At 43.9% G+C, this 21,478-nt stretch overlaps 1 protein-coding gene across 3 annotated transcripts in view; it reads right to left on the bottom strand.

Annotated features, from left to right (window-relative positions):
* Positions 1-1,605: 1,605 nt before the first annotated feature.
* The window catches only part of LOC111854986 (aryl hydrocarbon receptor repressor-like), a 64,067-nt gene continuing 44,194 nt past the window's right edge, over positions 1,606-21,478 (bottom strand). For all 3 annotated transcript variants that reach the window (XM_023833533.2, XM_023833534.2, XM_023833532.2), the window contains 6 exons: positions 19,611-19,723; positions 16,706-16,795; positions 11,715-11,850; positions 11,191-11,324; positions 9,047-9,246; positions 1,606-5,009 (listed from right to left, as the gene is read on the bottom strand). In XM_023833533.2, coding sequence (XP_023689301.2) covers positions 3,923-5,009; positions 9,047-9,246; positions 11,191-11,324; positions 11,715-11,850; positions 16,706-16,795; positions 19,611-19,723 — 1,760 coding nt within the window. In that variant the 3' untranslated portion in view covers positions 1,606-3,922. The remainder of the gene's footprint in view (positions 5,010-9,046; positions 9,247-11,190; positions 11,325-11,714; positions 11,851-16,705; positions 16,796-19,610; positions 19,724-21,478) is intronic.

The raw sequence follows: 21,478 nt of genomic DNA, 5'->3' as shown, positions 1-21,478 counted from the left end.
ATAGGGCATTGTAATCGCATGTAGTATTGGCGTTTCCTTTAGCAACGCGGCAATGACGAAAAGAAGCTAACGTTGATGTTACTATGGGATGCTTCACAGTTTTTAAGCATGGATTATGGTTAGGGCACAAAGCAGGCAAACGTCCAGGATGGGGTACTAGCAGAAATTGTTTTTTAATTTTATTTGACTTTATCTGTCATTCAAAAATGAAGTAAAATTAAATATTATATCATCCTCCAATAAAGGGCCACAGGGGTGGAGCTTATGTCACTTCTACTCTACAGGTAATTTAGTCTCCAGGTAGGCTAACTGTCTGTCTTTGGACTGGGAGAGGATGTTGAAATACAGTGTGACACTGGAAGGGGTGAAATTCAACCACAAACCCTGCAGGTGTGAGGTAACTGTGTTAACCACTAAGCCACCGTGCCACCCAGAGTTTATAAAGCTGAATCTGCTCTTATAAGGCTCTTAATTGCTGAGTCTGTATACTTAAGCCTGAAAAGTTAAATTTTGTGGAACTATGGGAAAAAAATCAGGCATTGAAGGCCTGTGATGTCTTTGTTTATCTATGGGTCAAAATCTGCCAGTAATTGCCTTAAGGGGATTGTATCTGTTCGACTGACACAGTGCAGCCATGTCTGTCTGTGTTGGTCCTGAAATGCATGTTGTCATCCGAGGAATTATGAGCCGCTGAACAAATTTGCTGCAGAACCCAAAGATTAAGACAAACTCCAAATTCTGACCCCTCTTTGTCAAATTCTACGCCAGTCTTGCACCGTTAGGACAGGAAACAGAGTCTTAGCACTGCACAAGGATGAGAAGAGGACGAAATGCATGTAGATCTTCATTCTTTATGAACTCTAGTTAAAACCTAATTTATATCTTATTTTTTGGAGATCCTTGCTCTTAATATAAAACGCGCTGCAGTTCAAAGTGTTGTTGCTGCTGGTTTTAATTCTGGTGAATGAAAGACTTTGGTTAAATAATTTAGAATGATTGTTCAGAAGGCTGAATGATTTACATCATTTTACATACAGTTATAAAAGGAATCATTCTGGTTTCTCCATCTCGGAACTCATAAAACCGCTGTTTTCTCCCGAGATGCGTCATACGGAGCCTCATATCAGTACAGCAGACTGTTTCTGCTGTACTGGCTCTGGTGTTTCACCCGTAACCAGAAATAAATGTCTTCAAGGGGTCCAGCAACCCTACCAATAGGTCCTCCTTAGTGGATTTTTTCCGACCTAAAGGGGGCAGGGGGATTCCCCATGGTTAGACTTTGCCAGTTGGGGGTGGGTCTCCCTTCTTAGATTTTGCTGACCAGGGGTGACTGAAGGGATTTTTTTTTTGGTTCGGAGCTCATCATGGATTTCAGGTATCTAACCACGTATGGCACCACGGTACACTATGGGCAGTGTCACCTTCACCTTCTCAGACATCGCATCCATCCACACAATTATCCATCTAACCATTGATCCATCTTTTTTCCATGACTAAATACCTGTAGTGTATCCCATGAGGCTTTGGGCTGAAGGCGAGTGAAACTGCAGATGTCAGTACCTTCTGAAATAGACTACTGAAAATAAAAATAAGTAACATATATAATGAGTTCCATTATGATTTTTTATTGACTTATCTTGAAAAAAGAATTTAAAATATTGAGGAAAAAAATGCAATACATAGTCGCTGCCTTGCAGCTACGAAGTTAGCTGAAGAGCTTGTTAAACGTGTGTTTTTAAGACAGAAACGATATATCTGTCTACAGTGAATGAGCGTTAAGCTTGCATTCAGTTATTTTAAATTAACATGTCTACTTAGACAATAAATACAAAACACAGGACGTAAACTCATCACTTTTTTTTCCTTTACAAAGACAATAGTAAAACAACTTAAATGACAAAAACAACATTTACAGTTCTGCATGTCAACTGGACATTACGTCTAGGTAGCAGTATGATTAAGAACCAAGTCCCATAGTGCAAGTCAAAAACATGATAGCAGTAGCACACAGTGACTTTCATTCTGAAATGATCACTCACAAACACCTTTGCAATATACACTAAAATGATAAAATAAAGACATTGTGTCAAAATCTATACAGAGTTGGGTTGGCCTATTAATACATTTCAGCGATGTGAAATTTTAAAATCCTCCATTACCGCAACCAGGGTAAGTGGTTAGAAGATGAATGGATATTCGCAAATATCTGCACGTACTTCCTTGTGTAAGTCCATGTAAGAACTTTAACCACTATGCCACAATGTTGAAAGATCTTACACACTAAAGGCAGTGGATTCAGTGAATTTCTATATAAACATAAATATCAAAATACATTTTAAGGCATGTTTTTAGCAGAGAATTTAGCGAGAGATGAAGTGGAAAAAGTGTATCAGTTGATGTAAATTTACAGTCTTTCAGGAGTCTTTTTTTAGTTCGTTTGAGTTTAACAATGGCTGCAAAGTATTATTCTGTATAATGGAAAAAAAACATTTAATTAAACTAAAAGAAACAATAACCTTAACAGAACTGGTAAGGAACATAACAGAATTCATACAGAACTATTTTATATGATTCAGACTTTTATATACAAAAGAAAACAAATATACTCTCCTAGATTTAAAAAAATGCAGTATTCATGCGGCAGCAACAAAATTGAAATTAACTCGTTTATAAGCCAGTTCACCCACACTCAACATTCAATTTGTTTTTTTTGTTTTTTGCAATAGTATTGCTACAAAAACTATAGCAGTAGCATGTATTATTTTCATGAAATATTTTACATAATACATTATTACAGTCCTACAAATCACCAGAAAACTGGTAGCAATCACATTTCTTGAATCTGAAGCCAACTTTCTTATTCCAACACTCAACCAGCTAGGTCTGCCTAAAAGTATTTGTTGTTTTTTTCAGTGCCATTGTTCAATTCCTGAATGTCAACACACGGTACAACCTTTACAATTTCTTCATTGCCGGACCTCCGAAATAATTGTCAAATAGATGACTTAACTAAAAGAACAATCAAATATAAACAGTTTAGAAGCTATAAGTAAATCATTTTACTTATTTCAATTCAAGGCAAAACACACGATTTTGGACTGCATATTTAAAAAATATAATTTTAGAATTTTTAAATAAAAGCATGGTTAGTGATCAGTTGAAAAACTTGAAAGACAAGCAGAAAAAACTTTTTTCACACTAATTTTTCAAAAATACCCCCCCCCCCCAATATGGCTCATGTCTTATAAATTGTAGTTTTGGAAACATATACAAAATGAAGTTATTCCTTCACAGGATTTTGCTACAGATCTGGAACCATTGTGCTGAAAGTAACACTTACATATTTTTATGTATGTTTATTTTTTGCCTGACCTTCAAGGTTGAGGTTAAAGAAAAAAAAAACTATTGCTTTGTTTTGCTATGTACAATTCATATATATATATTTTTTACTTTTCAGACATAAACATAACAGTCTGACATATTTTCCTTTGTACAATAAACACTCAAATATGGTCAATTAATCTGAACACAAACATCACATAAATCGAAAAATATGTTTCGTTATTTCCTCCAAAAGTGCTTATACTAAAAACATTATTTTTTAAATATAAATTTGTCTAACAATCTTCAATGAGCGAACTGATAACTCTTTAGTGACAATGATATGACCAGGGGTGTTGCTAGAGATTATAGGCCCCAAGAAGGCATATCATATTGGGCCCCCCAGTCCAGACCAATTCAATCATTTTCCAAATTTTCTAGGCCCCCTGTCACTCAGGGGCCCTTGGAGTCATCCTACCTTTCCCCCACCTTACGGGCCCCTGGCAATGACGTACTCTTAAACCTAAGAGGTTCACTTGATCACGTAATCAGCACTCTCTCCTGTGTCATTTGTTACTGTGAGGACTTTTAGCTCTCGGGCTTATTGCATATATATATATGGGTTTGATTTGTGCGCTGCAGTCATGACGCAGTTGGACATGATGTTCCTGTGTACGGCCACATGGTCGAGGTCATGGCCGCTGTCGGACCAGGGTGGTGAGTCCATAGGCTCACGTTTGATGGAGTGGAGCAGACCATGCCCCTTGAAGTCGTAGCCGAACTTGTAGTCCTGATTTGCGTAGCCCTTGTGATCTAGGGAATCGGCCCCTCCGGTGAACATGTGACTTTCCATGCAGTTTGCGCTCTGGTTGCTGCACAGGGGGTCGGAGTGGGACAGGCGCTGCTGGCAGAATTGTGTCAGCTCTTTGTTCAGGACACATTTCAGGGGCCGGTTTTCCTGCACGCATGCGTTCTGGTAGTGCCCGTTGAAGGCGGGCCCCGCACCAACCTTGCCCTTTTGGCAGGGTGAGTACTGCTCAAAGTAGTCCGCCTCCGTCTTGAGCTGAAGGCCGTCGTAGGTCGTGGCGTAGCGCCTCTCCACGTGGTCTTTGCACGGCCACGAGCGGCCGTGTGAAAACCCGTACGCGTCGCAGCCGTTCTCAGAGTCGGAGTCCTGCTCCACCTTGATGGGCATCTCCAGAAGGACCCGGCCGCTGTAGCCCTCCTCGGCAGCCAGGTACCCGTTCTCGCTCTTGATGCCCTCCACGCAGTAGCTCTCCATCTCGGCATTCAGGGAACCGTCGCCGTACGGCTTGGACAGGTAGTCGTTCCGGTTGCCATGGCAACCGGAGGACGTTCTGTAGACCCCGGGCCTCCCGTACTGGCCGAGCCTCCCTAGCCGCCCCGGGGGGAAGGCCACGCCTTGGCCCACCCGCACCGCCCACGCACTGTGCTCCAGACCCGGGCCCCTCTGGCCAGCCGCGGGGGACTTGCAAAAGTTCAGGGGCTCCTCTTGGGCAAAGTAGGCCTCGCTCTTGTGCTTGGCATCCTTGGCGAGAGCCATCCAGGGCGTGGCGTGGTGACGTGACCCCCCCGCCGGGTTCCCGGAGCAGCTCAGCAGCAGAACGTCACCTCCGTGGCTCATTGTGCCCCCACTGGAAGTCTTTCGCAATTGCTCCTCTCTCTCACTGCAGGAGACAGTCAAGGAAGACAGGTCAGATTCCCCTTACTCATGAGGATCCCGCCAGCAGGGGGCGCCCACCACATGGCTACACATCGATGAAAGCCTGGTGTCACGCGATTCAACACTTCATCAAGCTGATTTCATAAACTATCATTTAACTATCTTAAATGAGACAGCAGATCATTTTGATCTCTATTTCCCAATATCTAGGCATCATGTTAAAGCTTTTTGTAAGTGCAACAAGAAAATAAGTGTTGCCAAATTCTCAGCTAATCACATTCATTTCTTAATTATCTGTAAATTCTTTGGACAAACACTTGATAAGTTCCTCAGTTGCCCCTGGCTGCTTGGTTACTGACTAAAGGGTGAGTTGAGTAACTCAGACCTGCTGTTCAGATGTCTTGGAAACAGAAATTCAAGAGAAATGTGGCTTTGATTCCAAGAAATTACTTCAGCTTTTGCATGACATGCCTGATGACCAGCGTGCACTTTCTGACGTATCAGACTGTTTACACCCTTTGCATTTCATCGATGCAGACACTTATTAAAAACTCAAAATAGACTTTTATCAGTTCTCACCAAAAGAACTGCAAACGTAAGTGTTAAATCACTGACGTTTATGTGAAAACAGCTGTCTGTTACCTGCTTCAGACATTGCAGCTCTTAACTATGTACAGTAGACTTTGACTTGAAATATTTCTTAAATATTCCCTACCAACTCCTTTTCTTAATATAATGTGACTAAATAAAAAGTCTCCTTGCCTTTTCAAGTCATGAAAATCTTGTAAAGTTATATCCCACTGCAAAGCAGGATGGAAAACAAAAATAAGTCTGGACATCTGCTTGACGTAAAAGGCCATTTTTTTTTGACCCATCAGCAGAAAAAAAAGCGCTTTTCCATTTTTCTCCAAAATGGTCGGGGAAAAAATGCACGCTCCACAGAACTTTGGTCACAAAGACATATTCTGGCCGGAAGCTGTCCGCTTGCCCCACACCGGTCATCGCTTACACGCGCTATGCCATGAGAAGTTCCTCTCTCTCCGCTTTATTCCTTGACGCCTGGCGGGACGAGTGGGGTCAGCATCCCCGAAATCTCCCTTCTAGCCCCCTTCAGCTTGAATGAGGCGACACAGGGCCTGTGAATTACTTTAACATGCTTTCTCACAGTTTATCAAGCTATTCGGACACTGTCACCCAGGTAGGAAGCCAACCTGCTGGTGCTTCCTATACCGGCTGATGTTCCATCAAGCTAGGAGTTTCTGTTTTTGAGACATTGAGCCTTTCTGCCAGGTTTCCAGACAAGAACGAGAAGAAGCGTTTCCCTTCATGTTCACATCTGCGATTAATATGCGAGGGCTCCTCTTTAAAACTTCGGGGTCTTCAAAACCTGGTCCCGGGTTTGGTCATGTTCTCCAACTCTCTCTTTATAATATCTCTTCCCTACACTCAGAACCGCTGAGAAAATTCCCTGCTGTACCTTAAAACATTTTTATTTACAATATGTTGGATCATAAAAGTGTAAAAGATGACCTGGAACAGAATAAAAGACTGAAAAGAAAAGCTTATTCTGCAAGAACATATTATAGTCTGAAATTTTACATGAGCAAAATAAATCATTACTGTACTTTCCTGTTCAGTCATCAAAACAAACTCAGTGTCTGTTTTATTTGGCCATCAAGCTTTATCTGACTGTGAAGCATCTGAGTCACCTGACTGACCTGGAACCAAAGCGATTGTAGTGGTAGATATATTAGCCTTGGTCATGTGACAAGCTGGCAATAGCCAATGGCACAGAAGGAGGCAGGATGTGAAACAGGGTCCCTTTAAATAATGAAGCAATAGCAATTCAAAAATTTCTAACATCAATGTCCAATGATACTTTACGTATTGTCCATAAATATGAAATAGACCATAACAAAGTTGTCTGGCAACTAAGGAGAGAGTTTGATCTGGGGGGGACAACATCTAAATTCAGTTTTTTTTTTTTTTTTGCAATAGTATTGGCACAAAAATAATTTAAATACAATAATTTAAATTCAATCATTTAAATAGAAAAGTCTATTTATTTGGTGAGATGGATGAATCTGAAGGGTACCAGCCCCCCCCCCCCACCATGATTCCTGCACACCTGTCCACAGGTTGAGTTTAAATGTTTACTGGAAATTATAGAAACTGTAATTGTCTTTTCTACTGGTAATATGTTCTTGTTTAGTTTTCTTTTAGCCGGATGAGGATGCAGACAAATGTCCTTTGAAGCAAAGTGCGAGTATTTATCCTAACGCATCTTCTGATTTGTCAAGGCTGTCAGTTACAGTCACTTATGGGTCAGTTGCTTTTCTTTCTCACCCCATACAAGGTACCAAGGTTTCTGGAGAACGGGGTTGGCAGAATTACGTGCAGAAACATAAAAATGCTTCCTGCTGTGAACTCCGGCGCTGCCTTCGGGGTCATAAAGAAGAGGGATAACATCAGGTAACATCAAATCGTCAGTCCACCGCAGTCTTCTGTCTTGCCAGCCATGAATCTGTTCTCCTCGTAGCCGTGTAATCCCTCAGAAATCTCCTTCAGAGCATCGAAACAGTACAATTGTACAACGCTACTGTTACTGCAGAGACCTGCTCCGAAAAAATGTTCCCTTGCATACTAAAGTAACACAAGTTTTTTTTTTTATTCTTTTCGTGTCACTTTTTAAAAGGACTTTTATTGTCTTAAAATCATGAACTCCGTAATTTCAGCAATGGTAAAAAACCCCAGAAGACGGGGAAGTTCTGCACAGTGACCTCCATCCTGGAGCTTGGTGTGAAGTTCTGCAGACACCAGAGGGAGTCACGGCGCTCCAGGTTTTTCTCGTTCTCCTTGAACTCCAGCCCCCCCCCCCCCACGATGGTAGTTTCACCCACTAATGACTGAATCCCATGAACCCGAGAAAAGGATACGGAAACCCCAATTGCGTTCAAAAGGTCTTTTATATCTAATTTATATGCAGAAAAATGAGGGGAAAAAGAGAGAGATGGGGGTAGAGAAAGAGGCGGGCGGAAGCAGAGATTGGATATAGGCATGTGGAAGAGGCATCGCCGGCGTGAGGCATGGCAGGGCCCTGCTGGCTGACTGACCGCGCGTGGCCTGCTGTGGGTATCTCCGCCAGGAAGGCGCTGGTCCCCTGGCTGAACCCTCCATGTGAACACCACGCACAGAGGATTTAATCAGAGCTACAGGTCCATGCCAATCCTGGCCGGGACGTCTCTTACGTTCTTACAGCCTCTCGAGCTCTGCTTTTTACAGTTACTCTTACAGTTATACTGCTTCAAGGTAAGATAGAGGTTATAAAGCTCTTCATACATGTACATTTAACAGTTTTATTTTTTCTGCGCTGAAACAGAAGAGCTATGCTGTGATTCAATGTTACTGCACTGTCAGAAAAAAGGGTACAGCCCTGGTACAGTATTGTTCCCCAAGGTACAAACAACATTAATGTACCCCCAATGGTACAAAAATGTTCCTCAGAATCCATTTCTGTACCTTAGAATAAAAGATACATTTACCTACAACTATTGTACAACTGGCAGAGCCTTGAGGGTACAATCCCAGTAATAGGTAATTGTACCCTAAATGGTACAAATTGGTACTTTTTTCTGATAGTGTGTGGTTTCTTTAATAAAAAAAAATCTGTATTTTCTTTTTTGCAATTAAACAGTGTTCAGCCACTGTCCAGAAAGGCCACTATCTCAGGGGTCTGCAACCTGAATTACAGTGAGAGCTACTTCCCAAATTAAATAGTCTGGGAAGCTATGTGTTTGACACAAAACAAAAAGTAAGGAAGTTAAAATAATTTGTCCTCTTTCCTAATGTTATGGGATCTACTGGCTTCCTGTGAGATACTAGTTGCTCGTGAGCAAAGTATTATTGACCACTGCTCTAGCTAACCCATTCTTTGCCAAATATTTATGTTATCAATGAATTAATAAATCCGTGCGATAACAATCTTCATTAGTCTTGACTGATCGAGTACCCATCGTCCCGTGATGGTGGGCGGAGCCTTACTTGTGATCCAGAGCGGTGAGGAGGCCGCCCCTCTGCTTCCCCCTCATGGCCACGCTCTTCATCTTCATCTCGGTGATACTGGGCAGCAGCAATGGTATGGCGACGCAGAAGAACGCCAGCTGCGGGGGCAGCGGCGACCCCGACGGCGTCTTCTTCTTCTGTCCGTGCAGGAACTTGAGGCGGCCCTGAAACTGCATGGTCTGAGGAGAGGGATGGGGGGGGAGAGGCAGTGCAGGCTGAGCACTCTGACTCTGAGTCACAGCGAGCACGACAAGTCACAACTAAAACACAACTTCGGGGTTGAGTAAACAGGTCAGGGTTTCAACTAATTGCAAAGACGGTGATTAATTAGCGTTATTTATGCACTATTAATTTAACTTAAAAACTTCAAACAGCCAATCTTGCTTTTGTAACAAATTAATTTAAAGTAATATTCTCTTGAAAAAATATTCTCCCACAAACACAGTATGCAAAAATAAACATAATACCATAACTTATACCATAAATGCAGTATGCCAGGGGTCTCCAACCTTATTTACAGTGAGAGCTGTACAAAGAAAATAGTCCTGGAAGCAACGTGTTTGATCCAAGTTTGCATTTAATAAATTCAATAAATACACTTTGGGAACTTGTGGTAATCGGTGATACTTGTGGTAATCGATGAATTATTGGTATAAACCCATTTAATGTCTAGCTATAAAAACACTCTCTCAGCATGTGTGACACTGCAGAGGGACCTTATCTGACAGCGGGCGAGTTTTGTAAAGGGTGTTAATTGTGAAAAGAGCAGTGGTCACTGTGACACACGAGGCAGGTTATCGGCAGAATCATGGTTTTGAAAGCTTTCCACGACAGGTCATAACTGCAGCAGCCGTAATGAGAAATCACTCTTCACTTCCCCTTAAAACAAAAAAAAGTGGTGGCCCCCGTGCGATTAGTGGCTTTTGGTTTCTCTGAGAGAGCAGGGCCTCTCACATCCCGAACCCCATGAGACAATTATGGAATGCACAACCTGTCCACTCGCCGGCCAAACCGGGACGAAAAACGGCCAACAACCCTTCTTGACCTCTCGGGAAGTGAGCGTTCCAAGCCGACCGTTTTCCATACCGACACCGAGTGACGTGCCCTCTGTGTTTCCGACGAAGCGTCCAAACCACTTTGGTCAAACGTTTAGGAGGTGGTAACATGCTGTAAATGTGTCTTTCTCCAAATATCTAACCAATGGCATTTCCGGGCTGAGGGGATGCTCTATTTATAGACATTTTTGAAAATCTCCACTGAAATTTTACTTCGAATTGGTTAAGTTATACCAAACATTTGAATGAAATGACCATTAACCAAGATTATATGACAACTATGATCTTTATGGTGACCTTCCATATGACCATGAGAAATTAGTAAATCACTCCTCGACTCATTTTTAAATCCATTTCAAAGAATGTTTGTTTTATAGACCAAGAAATTTGTTAAGACCGTTATTAATATAATAATGATAATGATGGAGTTTGAGTGAGGATTACTGGAAAGATATTCAGGTAAAAAGAATGGAAATCTCTAGAGGCCCCCCTTGGTCCCGAACATCTAGAGGGTTCGGGGTTCAAATCCCTCCCCCACTGTGTGTGGAGTTTGTACATTCTCTCTGTGTCACGTGGGCCTGGGCCCCGGGTTATTTCAGTTGTCACAGACCCCCCTACTCTTTTGAGGGGGGGGGGGGGTTTGGCGACGGTAAAAACTGTTGCCTGGGAGGTGGGGCAGGGGGTGTAATATTTTAATAAATAAGGCTGGTTGAGACCCCTTTTAAAGGAGGCCGAGCAGGGGTGGGGAAGCTGTTCCATGGAGGGCCGGTGAGGGTGCGGGTTTTTGGGATGACCTCATAATCAGCCAATAATAAAGCAGTGGCTCTCAACTTCTGGGGACCCTCTGTTATTGGCTGATTGAGAGGTCATCCCAAAAACCCACACCCACACCAGCTCCCCGTGGAACAGGGTCCCCATCTCTGGCCTAGAGTGTGAGTGGGGGCCCTGTGATGGACCAGCTCTCCACCTGGGCTACGCTGCCTGGGATAGGCCTCAGCTGCCCATCTGGTGACCCTGGCCAGCATAATTACGTGGTAAGACGGGAGGCGCGTGCCGACGGTCACTCACCAGGAACCCGGACGTGCTGTCCAGCAGGCAGCGGACGCGAGAGATAAAGCAGCGGTTCAGGAAGGAGGAGAATTGCCCCGGGATGTTGCCCGACTCGTCACAGCTGAAGAGGCTGCTCACCGCAAAGTCCTCACCTGAGAAAGGAGTGCCGGAACGTTCCCTCAGGTGCTGACATACCAAAGCCACTGAGCCTTACTCTCTGTCTCCTTGTGCAAGATTACCTCAGACCCTTAGTGTGGAGACACGTGTAATTGTTTGGCGAGGGTAAACAAAGTCGCTCCCACTGAATGCATCATTCAAACGATATTTAATCTGCAAAATGTTTCATGACAAACACTGCTGCAAAAATAAAACACGCATCGCCTTAGCAACACTTTCTCTGAACTTATTAGGCAAACTGGTGATGTAACAAAGCAATGTTTTTTAACATGTATAATTACAGAAGCGGTCATATCCTGGGTTGTTTTCCCCTTGCTTGGTCCAGTTACCCTGCACCTCCCTGTTGTTGGTGATCGTGCACCTACCGCTCCCTGCCACTAGGGGGTGATCTGGAGCTGGAAGCTGCTGGCTGGGGTTCATGGCCCAGTGGAGCTGTCTTCTGAACTCCTGCCGGTCGTCCACATGGATGTAGTCGAAGATGTTCTGGTGCATCACATCAGTCTGTGCACAACAATGGGGGGAAAACGTCAGGACCTGAGCCAATATACCCCCTCCCCCCGGATTAACAGTTCCCGCTGGTATGTGTGCAAACAGGCCAGGTGGCCATGCTTAATCCATGCAGGACTTGACTGGGACTAGCCTTGACCCAGATCCCTGACCTAGATAATCTCGAGTAACTTGGCTTAGAACTTCACACTGAAGGTGAATACAGTGTTTTGAGTCTGGCAGTGTGACCACCTACCGCCCAGTACTCAGTTATTTCCTCACGATGTCCACAAATCTAAGGTCTGTGTAGGGGGAGTGGATCACGTGGTACGGACATTGTGTCTCTGTCCGGATGCGCCATTTGAGTATCCATGGCTTACGAGTTATTATTTTATATACGTTATTTACGCATGTTAAATAACCAGCAGTGCTCATTTTAAACTAGTCGACGGTCTTAAATCACACCACGACACAAAAACCACAGAAACTCAAACTTAGAACGGTAATAATATTCTTGGTGGTAAAATTAAAAATATATATAAGAAAGAAAGAAAACACAAAGCATTGCGTGAAGCCAGCTGGCAAGAGGCACCGCAGCCCAGCCTTGGTGAAAAAAAATCCCGCAAGTGGGCTCGCATTTGTAATTCCCCTTTCTTTCCAGCAATAGCTTTTGCTTTCTGTCATGAATGACAGATCCCTTTCTGAAATATTCAGCCCCGCTTTAATTTCCACGTCTGTGGCACGCAAAGCAGTCTGAGCGCGCCTCGCAAAAGCACGCCCCCGGCCGGACGCACCCGGAAACGGCGCCGTGAAACCCCGTCAGCGGACGGATCGGGTGGCAATGGTGTGAGATCCCCTTGTAAAGAAACAAACACACACACACACACACACACACACAGCAGTGTTTTTCTTGGACTAGGAATCCTGTTCGTCAAAGCATAATTACAAAGTAACAGATCAGATCAAAGCGAGGCACTGCTAGCGCGCAATTTCTCCACTTTATTGTGGTAGGAATCCTTTAAAATTATACATGTTTTGCTGTCTCCTGTGATGCGGGGTAGTCTTGTGTCTTTGTGCAATCTAATTTACCCTCTTTGCTTGTCAGAAAAATTCTCACAGAGGGCCTCAAAAAATGTTTAGAATGTATACCTAGGTTTTTAATATTTCTGTAAGTCTCAAGAACATGTCTGGGGGTCTGATACCAAGAGTCAATTCTACTATTTTGTACTTATAGAGTCAGATTTCCCCTAAATTCAGTATTTGCTACTAGCATTGCATTACTGAATTTGGACAGTGTTCAGTGATATGTGGCCATTTCAGTGATGGGGACTCAAGTTACTAACTTCAGACTAATTGTGGGCAAAGCTTAAGGTGGGAAGGGAGTACCATGCATCAGCAGAAGGGGCCCTAAGGCTGGAGACTTCAGTCTGTTATAACACCTGCCTGCGTCTGTCTGGAGGTCCTCTGGCATAAGGAGCACAGGGATGACACATAAATAGCTGGTTTTAACACTGAATAATTATAATGATGAATGTAATGATATCAGGCGTATTCCTCCAAGGTCAGTTTGCACCATTCATTTCAGAAGGCAGTGTTTAAGACCCTGTGTAAGCATGTCCACCCCATAATTCAGCATTCCAGTGAATTCCCAGATGGCAACACGCTGCAGTGTCTAGGACAGTCACTGGACACTTGGCATTGCTGTGGGGGGGTGGCGGGGGGGGGTGGTGCCCATAGTGCTGGGTGCAGAGCCACCAGTATCTCCTGTGGGACCAGAAAGGGGCAAGAGCCAACCTGTGTGGCATATCCAGCCCACAGAGGGGCTATTTTTACTGGCATACATAACCATAGGTGCACAAGTTTTAAATTTGCTGAGAAAAACAGACCAAAATTTGCCATTAGAACATATGTAGATTGAGAGCAACACAATAAAAACTAACGAGAATTTCTTCTGTTCTCCAAAAAGTTGCTGATATCTAGCTGGACGGCTAGATGAACACAGCTTCACTTCCAATCTTGGGCACCCCAGCCGTTCTATGCATTTGTTTAATTTCACCACCCACTCAATTAACTGTTTTAAAAAGTCAATGAGGTATTGATAGGTCACATACAAGATATGTAAGCGGTCGAGTAACAAATCACATGGGTGTGTTGGATGGTTGCTGCAAATGCTGGGGTGATACTAGATACTGGAGAGGTTTAAAAATGGTTAACACTTCGATAGCCATAGAATCACACTTTTGTACCAATATGAAGATCATTTAAATATCATTCTCTTAGACTGCCTAAGACTTTTGCACAGTGCTGTACAAGTGCTGTTTTCATACCGGCAGACGAAAATGAGCCTCTCCAACAAAATGAATAAAAACTCATTCCGAATGTAGAAATGTTTAAAAAATAGATGTCAAAAATTTTTACAAATCTTCTATTGTAGCTTTTATGGAATATGAAAATAATCATAAAAACAGCCCCTGCTGACACGGTGAAGCTTGGATTTGGCGGCAAACTGAAAATAATTGGCCAGGCCTGCGTAAGACTATCTGAAAATGAAGACATTGCCGCTGTTGGGCCGTGTGAGGATGCAAGCTTGTGAAGGTGCTGTATTCCCACAGCTAAGTAAGTGGGAGCACTTGTCAGAGTTTTGTCTTTTCATTGCGTTTTATTATAAGCGGATGCTTTTGTCCAAATCGAAGTACAAATGAGTATCTGACTGCATGGTCAACTCCGGGTCCCTGGAACAATTGAGTATTGCTCAGAGACCAAATGGTGACATCACTCTGCCAGGGATTTGTCCCAGTGACCTTCTGATCCTGGGTACAGTTCAAAGCCCCAGGGCCAAACACCATTCCTTTTTTGTGTACTACCTGTATGGTTTTGCAGATAAAATGTATATATTAACATCAACTTGAAACCTTGATTTATTAAGCATGAATTTTTGCCCAGGGATCTCTGTTAAAAATCATAAAAACATATGCATTTTGCATACAACATAGTGGCTCAATGGTAACCACTGTTGTCTCAAACCTCCAGGGTTTGTGTGGATATTTTTCTCATGTTGCACTGGGTTTCCTCGTGGTTCTCTGCTTTCCTCCCCGCAATCCAGAGACATGCAGTCAGGCTAACTTGTCTCTAAAAGAGTATGAATGTGCTTCATGATGGATAGGAACCCCATCCTGCTCGAGAGGTTCCAGGCTCCACAGGACAATATACTAGAAAAGATTTTGCATATTAAGTGGGAGGTGAGTTTGCTAGAAGTGCAAATAAAATATTTAATATGCTAACCAGTTAAGTATGGGGGGGGGGGGGACTCCCTGAGATGCTTTCTGTTTTTTTCCCACGACCATCAAATCCACAGGCTTGAGAAAGACGTTACTTCCTGTGAAATGTAACCGCCACCAGCAGGCAGTGCAGTAGAGGACCACACATATTGGGCAATAGTTAGTGAAAGTGAGATCTGCACTGTTACACTGGCCAGACATGAAGCACCTGCCTTGTCCAGAAGCTGTAATATTCAGGTCCTTGTTTACAGGACTGCAAGACGATTTAAGTTGGCAAGGTGGGCCCAGGCGGTACGGTCAGTAATGAACTGGGTCCAGATTAACTGGGTTGTTCATGATGTCTTTGGCTCAGCCTGTCATCGCTGAAATGTATCTGAACCCTTCAGGGTGTCCCCCCTTTCCTTCAATGGGCCTCGGGTGTCTGCCGGGGCCGGGGGAGACTGAGTGGGGGGGGAGAAATAGCTCCCTGCGGCAGTAGGCCACTATTCCAGAAGATCTTTCCTACTGCCGGGACCCCTCAAGTCACACCGCACAACCTGTGTCAATACAGAGCCGTGCCATTGGATGTCTCTTCTCTCAATGCCTAATTCTGTGGTCAATGGCGGGACGGCGGGGGGGCTCTACATTCAGGACTTGGAAGTGAAAGCTGGGCGATGAATGGAATGGGAGGAGTGCTGATGCATTTGAATTTTGGTGTAGGCGATGACTTAAGAATACTGTGGACAAGGGCAAAAAGATAGGATGATTCTAAGGGCCCCTGAGTGACAGGGGCCCTAAATTTGAGAACTGATTGGTTTGGTCTGGGTTGGGGGCTACGTTGTGTTTTTATGGGGCCCAAAATCTCTCCTTCTAAACAAGCATTAACCATCCCTTGTAGCACAAATGACCAGACTGAAGTGTCTTATATTGGGCATATTATGAGATCATGGATGTAATGCTTGGAAAGAAGCAAATGCAGTCCATTCAATCATCACAACAATGAACATGGAGCCTGAAGACCCAAATAACAGACATGGCTTTCTGGAGTAAGGCCGTCAATATGATTGCTAAGTGTTAACATTGTATTGATGGCACCTAACTGACTGTTTTACCCATTTAAAATATGCTGTTAAATATGGTGTCTGTGTTCCTTGGGAAGGGGCTACATTAGTAGAGTACCTCTGCTTTCTGATTTCAAGTCAAGCAATTTGTGCTTTAGATGACACCATAGACCAGTGTTTCCCAATCCGGTCCTCGGGGACCTGTGACTGTCTATGTTTTTGCTCCCTCCCAGCTCCCTACTGGGAGCAAAAATGTGGACTGTCTGTGGGTCCCCAAGGCCCAGGTTGGGAAATGTTGATATAGATACGCTGCCGACTTAATGTAGAAGCTTGGGATGGATCCCCGACGGCTTCTGCTAATCATTCAGAGCCGCAGTCTTAAAAGTTTCATAAATACACAGCAGAGAAGAAATTCAAGAGCTCAAGCAGATAGTCAACCAGTGTGAGATGTATCTCTAAGGCAATGGAGCTGCCTATTCCTGCACTGAAGTTTCCACATCTGTCTGCTGGTTCAGGGAGCTTTCTTTGACGGTATGGTGGGAGAAAACCTACCTGATGGAAGCCCAAGTAGTCAACAATGGTAGAGGAAGCGTAGAAGACCATCCCCTCTGTGCTCACCACCAGTGCGAAGCCGGTCAGGGACTAGAAGAAAAGGAAAAAAACATAGTTCACTTCAGAAGAAAGCACGTCCCGAATTTTAGAATTGGCTTCATTCACCAGGGGCGCAGTAGGGGCATGGATACCCTGGCAGATTCAAGGGGTCTATAACTTTACAGGGGCCCTTGAATACATAAAATTAAACATAAAATTGAGCATGGGAGGGGGGCCCAAGATGACATTTTGTCAGGGGGCCCAGAATTTCTGTCTATGCCTCTGGCTGTGCATGTACCAGAAATCTCATCAGGTTTGTTTGGTGTTATGCACAAAGAACTTACAGCGCACGTACGGTGCGAGTTATGATCTCTGCTGCAAGCAAGTACGTGGAATAACGATTGTATTTTAAAATTACATACGTTTAAAAAGTCAGCATTAGCCAACCTCAGAAATCAGTCGGCATACACAACAAGACTTTCCTTCATTCCGGGAGCCTCCAGACATGTGGAAATACGTAGAGTATACGTTACATTGTATGTTCACCTGTAGCGGTACCGGCACCCATGGATAAATTGAAATCATACAGCGTCTCTGCGTCTGAGGCCCAGGGAAGTGGGGGGGAGGGAGGGGGGGGGGCAGTCGGTTCCACAAAGCTGCGGTTTATTAACTTTCCAGGGCTCGTGTTTGCAGGGTCTCTGTTCCGCGGCCAAGTCCCCGACGATCGCGTGACTGCGGCCCCCTCGCTGCCAGACCCTGTCGCCCCCACTTTAAAGTGAGTCAGCCCAGGTCAGGCGGCCCCGTCTCTGCGCGCTCTCGAGCCCCGGCTCAGCCCAATTGGACGGGGCATTCCGGTAGCTGTGCCCACAGGGAGATGTTTTTGAGCTTTCGTGGCTGGGGGTGGGGTGGATTGGGGGGGTGGGGGCTTATTCACACCCGTTTCCTGTACCCTGCTGGCACTTATGCACTCAGAGAGGGACATGATAGAGAAAATACTCATTTCCCTGAAACTGTTTCTCGTTTTCCTCACTGGAATTACGCACATAGATAATAAAAAACTTCTTCAAAGGACATAAAAAGTGAAATAAGGGCAACTAAAGAAAAGAACATCAAAAGTAATTTTAGAAATAGATATTTATTATGCTACATGTGGAAAGATGCTACATTATGCACACCCAGAGGTGTCAAAGAGGCATGGATACCTGGCGGATTCAGGGGGTCCAGCACTTTACAGGGGCCCTTGAATATATAAAATTCTATGTAAAATTGGCCCGGGGGGCCCAAGGTGACATTTTGTCAGGAAGCCCAGAATTTCTAGCTATGCCTCTGTGCACAGATGTGATTCCAGAAGTCGGGCAGGTCCTGTCAGCACCGTGAGGGCATAGCGAGAGTTTCCATATGCCTACAGCAGTGCTGACAAGCCCTCTGATTGACAGAACTGCCAGGGGTCATTGACCCCATATCCATCTCCATCCCGCATTGGGGTGTGTAACCAATCACAAGCATGGGCTGTGACCATGACGAGGCCTACGCGTGCCTCCAATTCCAGGTCCCCGATTGGGTGAGGGCAACATAACTGTCAAAGTATGGAATTTTCTAGATTCTTTATTTGCTATTTGTAAGTATCAGTACAGGTACATCAAAATTCCAGGATTTTGAAATATACGTTCATGTGAGACACATATACAGGTGAGAGTACTGGGTCAGCTGTTTATCTGGCATTACTGGAGCAGTTTTTGGGGTTAAAGGCTTTGCTCAAGGGCCCGGCAGTGATACAATTACTCTATCAGTCATGGGATTATTACAGACAACCATCAGGACAGACACACACCATCCTACATTTTGTGGTACTCGGAATGTCGCTGGGATTATCCGACACGATGTAGCTCATTTCTACTTGATCCGTGTTTCGGATAATAGCACTACTGACTCGTAAAAATAACGCACCTTTACTGTCTTTCACTCTGTACTTTTAGAGGGATAGGATCCTTTCTGAATTTTGCACCCCTCTGCGGCATTCCTGACTCTTGGAATTCCCGTGAAACTAGCTCATGGAAACTTCCACCTGTTTTACACTGAGAGCAACGAGAAACGAAAATCAATCCATTTCAAGGAGCAGCGCCCTCGTGTCTGAGCAAAAAAGGATGGTAAAGTCATTTTGTGGAAACGTAGATACCGATTTGGGAGAACTGGGAACTGAAAAACAACCACTACAAAAGAGTCAGAACCAAAGACGAGTGCTGGAAGTATTTAATAGATCTCTCTGTTTTCCCGCATACTTGAACAAAGCAGTGTCCCAAAGACATCAAAGATATTTTGTCAGGGTCAAAGCTAACTGAAAAACAAGCGTCCCAAACATTTTGGAATTCCCGCAGAATAGAGGAAAATTTTCTGGCATTCCGGGGCCCCTTGAGACCCGGTCGTCATGGTGACCCCAGTACAATTACAGAGGCCCAAAGTCATGCCTTGCCGTGAGCAGCTTTTCAAGTCACGCAATGAGGGCAACACATTTCCACGGTCAATTGGGTTGTTATTTATCCAGGGCCACAGCGATTTTTGGATGTAAACCGGAGTCTGGGGCTTGGTTATGCTCAGGCTGGGGGAGTCGCTCAGTTGGAAATATCACTGGTGAATTGATTTCTGGACTTTTGTGGATGCTGAATCACAGCGAATCACACTGATTCCACCTGTTTGACGCACCTAAAAATAGTACTAGCACGCCCTATTTTTGGCTCTCCCCACTGTCCAAAAACAGGTGTGCTGTAGTATTCTTGAGTTTGGTATTTCACCGAGAAAATTAGCTGACTTCTTTGTTCAGTTACACCTGCTGCCAGTTGAGCCCAAAAGCTTCTCTCTGTGCTCTCACCTCCAATAAGAGTTCGCTCTCTGTGATGCTCGTTTCTCCCGGCAGACTCTCCTTCCCCAGGTCACTATTGGTGGATGGACTGACATGCGTTCTGGAAGGTTTCTCCTGAATGGCTGCAGATGGGAACAGGAAGAAGGAATGACAAAAGTTTTCAGTGGGCTGTGTGATTAGCGAAAGCCCCAAACGTTGTCTTTTGCACTCATATTTGGGATTAACCTCTACAGGGGCTGATTCTGAATAACAATACAGTTAATGCCATAGTCAGGATTTGATGGGACTCTGAAGAGATGTGACTTTTGAAAGTGAATTAAAAGAATTTATTCAAATTGACTGTCCTGACATGCACTTACTGCATCAGTACATCTTGGCATATTTACAGCAAACTGGCTGGAAGCATTTTTAAACCAGCACTCAGCAGAAACACATTCCAATCAGACAACACGCAGTAGATTTATTTAATGTTTATGATAAGGAGGAATGTCAGCTTCCAAAAAACAAACAGCAGCTTCAACTAACAGAAAGTAAATCAGTAAAAAACTGGCTTTTTTTCTTCTGGAGCCAGAATTGTTCAAATATCACTATGCACTATAAATTGATAATAATAATAGCCTGCCTCAATGTTAACTATAATCATCATCTTTGGTGATGCTGCTAAAAAAATATAAAAAACAAACAAACAAAACTGGGAATATAGGTACAGTTTAATGCCTCAAGGGATTATCTTTCTGGAAAATTCACCATCACATTGTAAAACACAAATGTAAATGCAACTCATCGATAATAAATAAAATGGCTCTATTATAAAAACCAATAAATATTTTCAGACAATTTAGCTAAGGCAACCATATATTATATGTATTTTCTCTGAATGAAACTCAAAATGGTATTTATAGCACCTGATTATCTGATCTTAATGATATGAACCTATTCAAGCTTCTTAAACACCTTTTTAATATCGAGGCTTCTGTCTATTATATTACGAATGAGAAACAATTATGATATATTGATTTATTTATATTGATATATAATGTCCCAATTTCAAGAGAGGGCAGAAATAAAGGTCAGATCAACTTATTTCAAATGTTGCATTCTATAGTGTTATTGTAAATACAAAACAACAGGAATAGTAACTTTTATTACTGAGAACTGTATTTTGCAGTGTCATCTGAAAAAATAGATATATCTAGGTGCCAAACCTTTGCAGAAATAATTCATTTGTCTGCCTGTATCACAGGTGTCCCTAGCACTTGCATATCTGACTGCGGGTATTGTAGCTGTGTCACCTGAGGATAGTGAAGCTGCGTATTTAATGTTCGCATTGAATTTCCAGGGAGAGTACGGACGTTCCGTGTGGGATTCAATGCAAACTCAGCATGAGACCTGCACGCGACCGCGGTCGGAAGCCAGAGAAAGACTACGGCTCTGGAGACATTTGATTCCCACAGCAAACGGCGTCCCAGGGGAAGGGGGGGGGGTGGTGCATTCAGATTGGCGCATTCAACGGAAAACGTGAGGGGGGGGGGGCAGTGTCACGCCGCACGGTGGACGGCGGGCGAAATGTGCGAGCTTCGGATCCACAGGCCGGCCACAAGCGGCTGAGTTGACCCCGGGACACAGAGCCTGGTCACGGCAAGCACACCCCCGTCTTCTCCTGTGGGCCCCTTACGCCCTCGTAAAAATGGTGGTCAGAAAAAAAAAAAAAAACAACTGCCCTCCCTCGGCTGTGACAAATTTCAAGAGCGGACGCTCCTTTCACACAGCCCTGGCTGCTCCACCACAATGGCAGCTACAGGCTTTCGTGACTATCATCAATTTTCCCCTACAATATTTTGAGCAAAGTATGTGAGCTATTTCAGCAATTCTTCTCA

Source organism: Paramormyrops kingsleyae, chromosome 15, assembly GCF_048594095.1.
Source record: "Paramormyrops kingsleyae isolate MSU_618 chromosome 15, PKINGS_0.4, whole genome shotgun sequence".
In the NCBI taxonomy this organism is placed as follows: Eukaryota; Metazoa; Chordata; class Actinopteri; order Osteoglossiformes; family Mormyridae; genus Paramormyrops; species Paramormyrops kingsleyae.
Note: the sequence above shows the minus strand (reverse complement) of the source record. Positions and strands in the feature narration are given on the sequence as shown.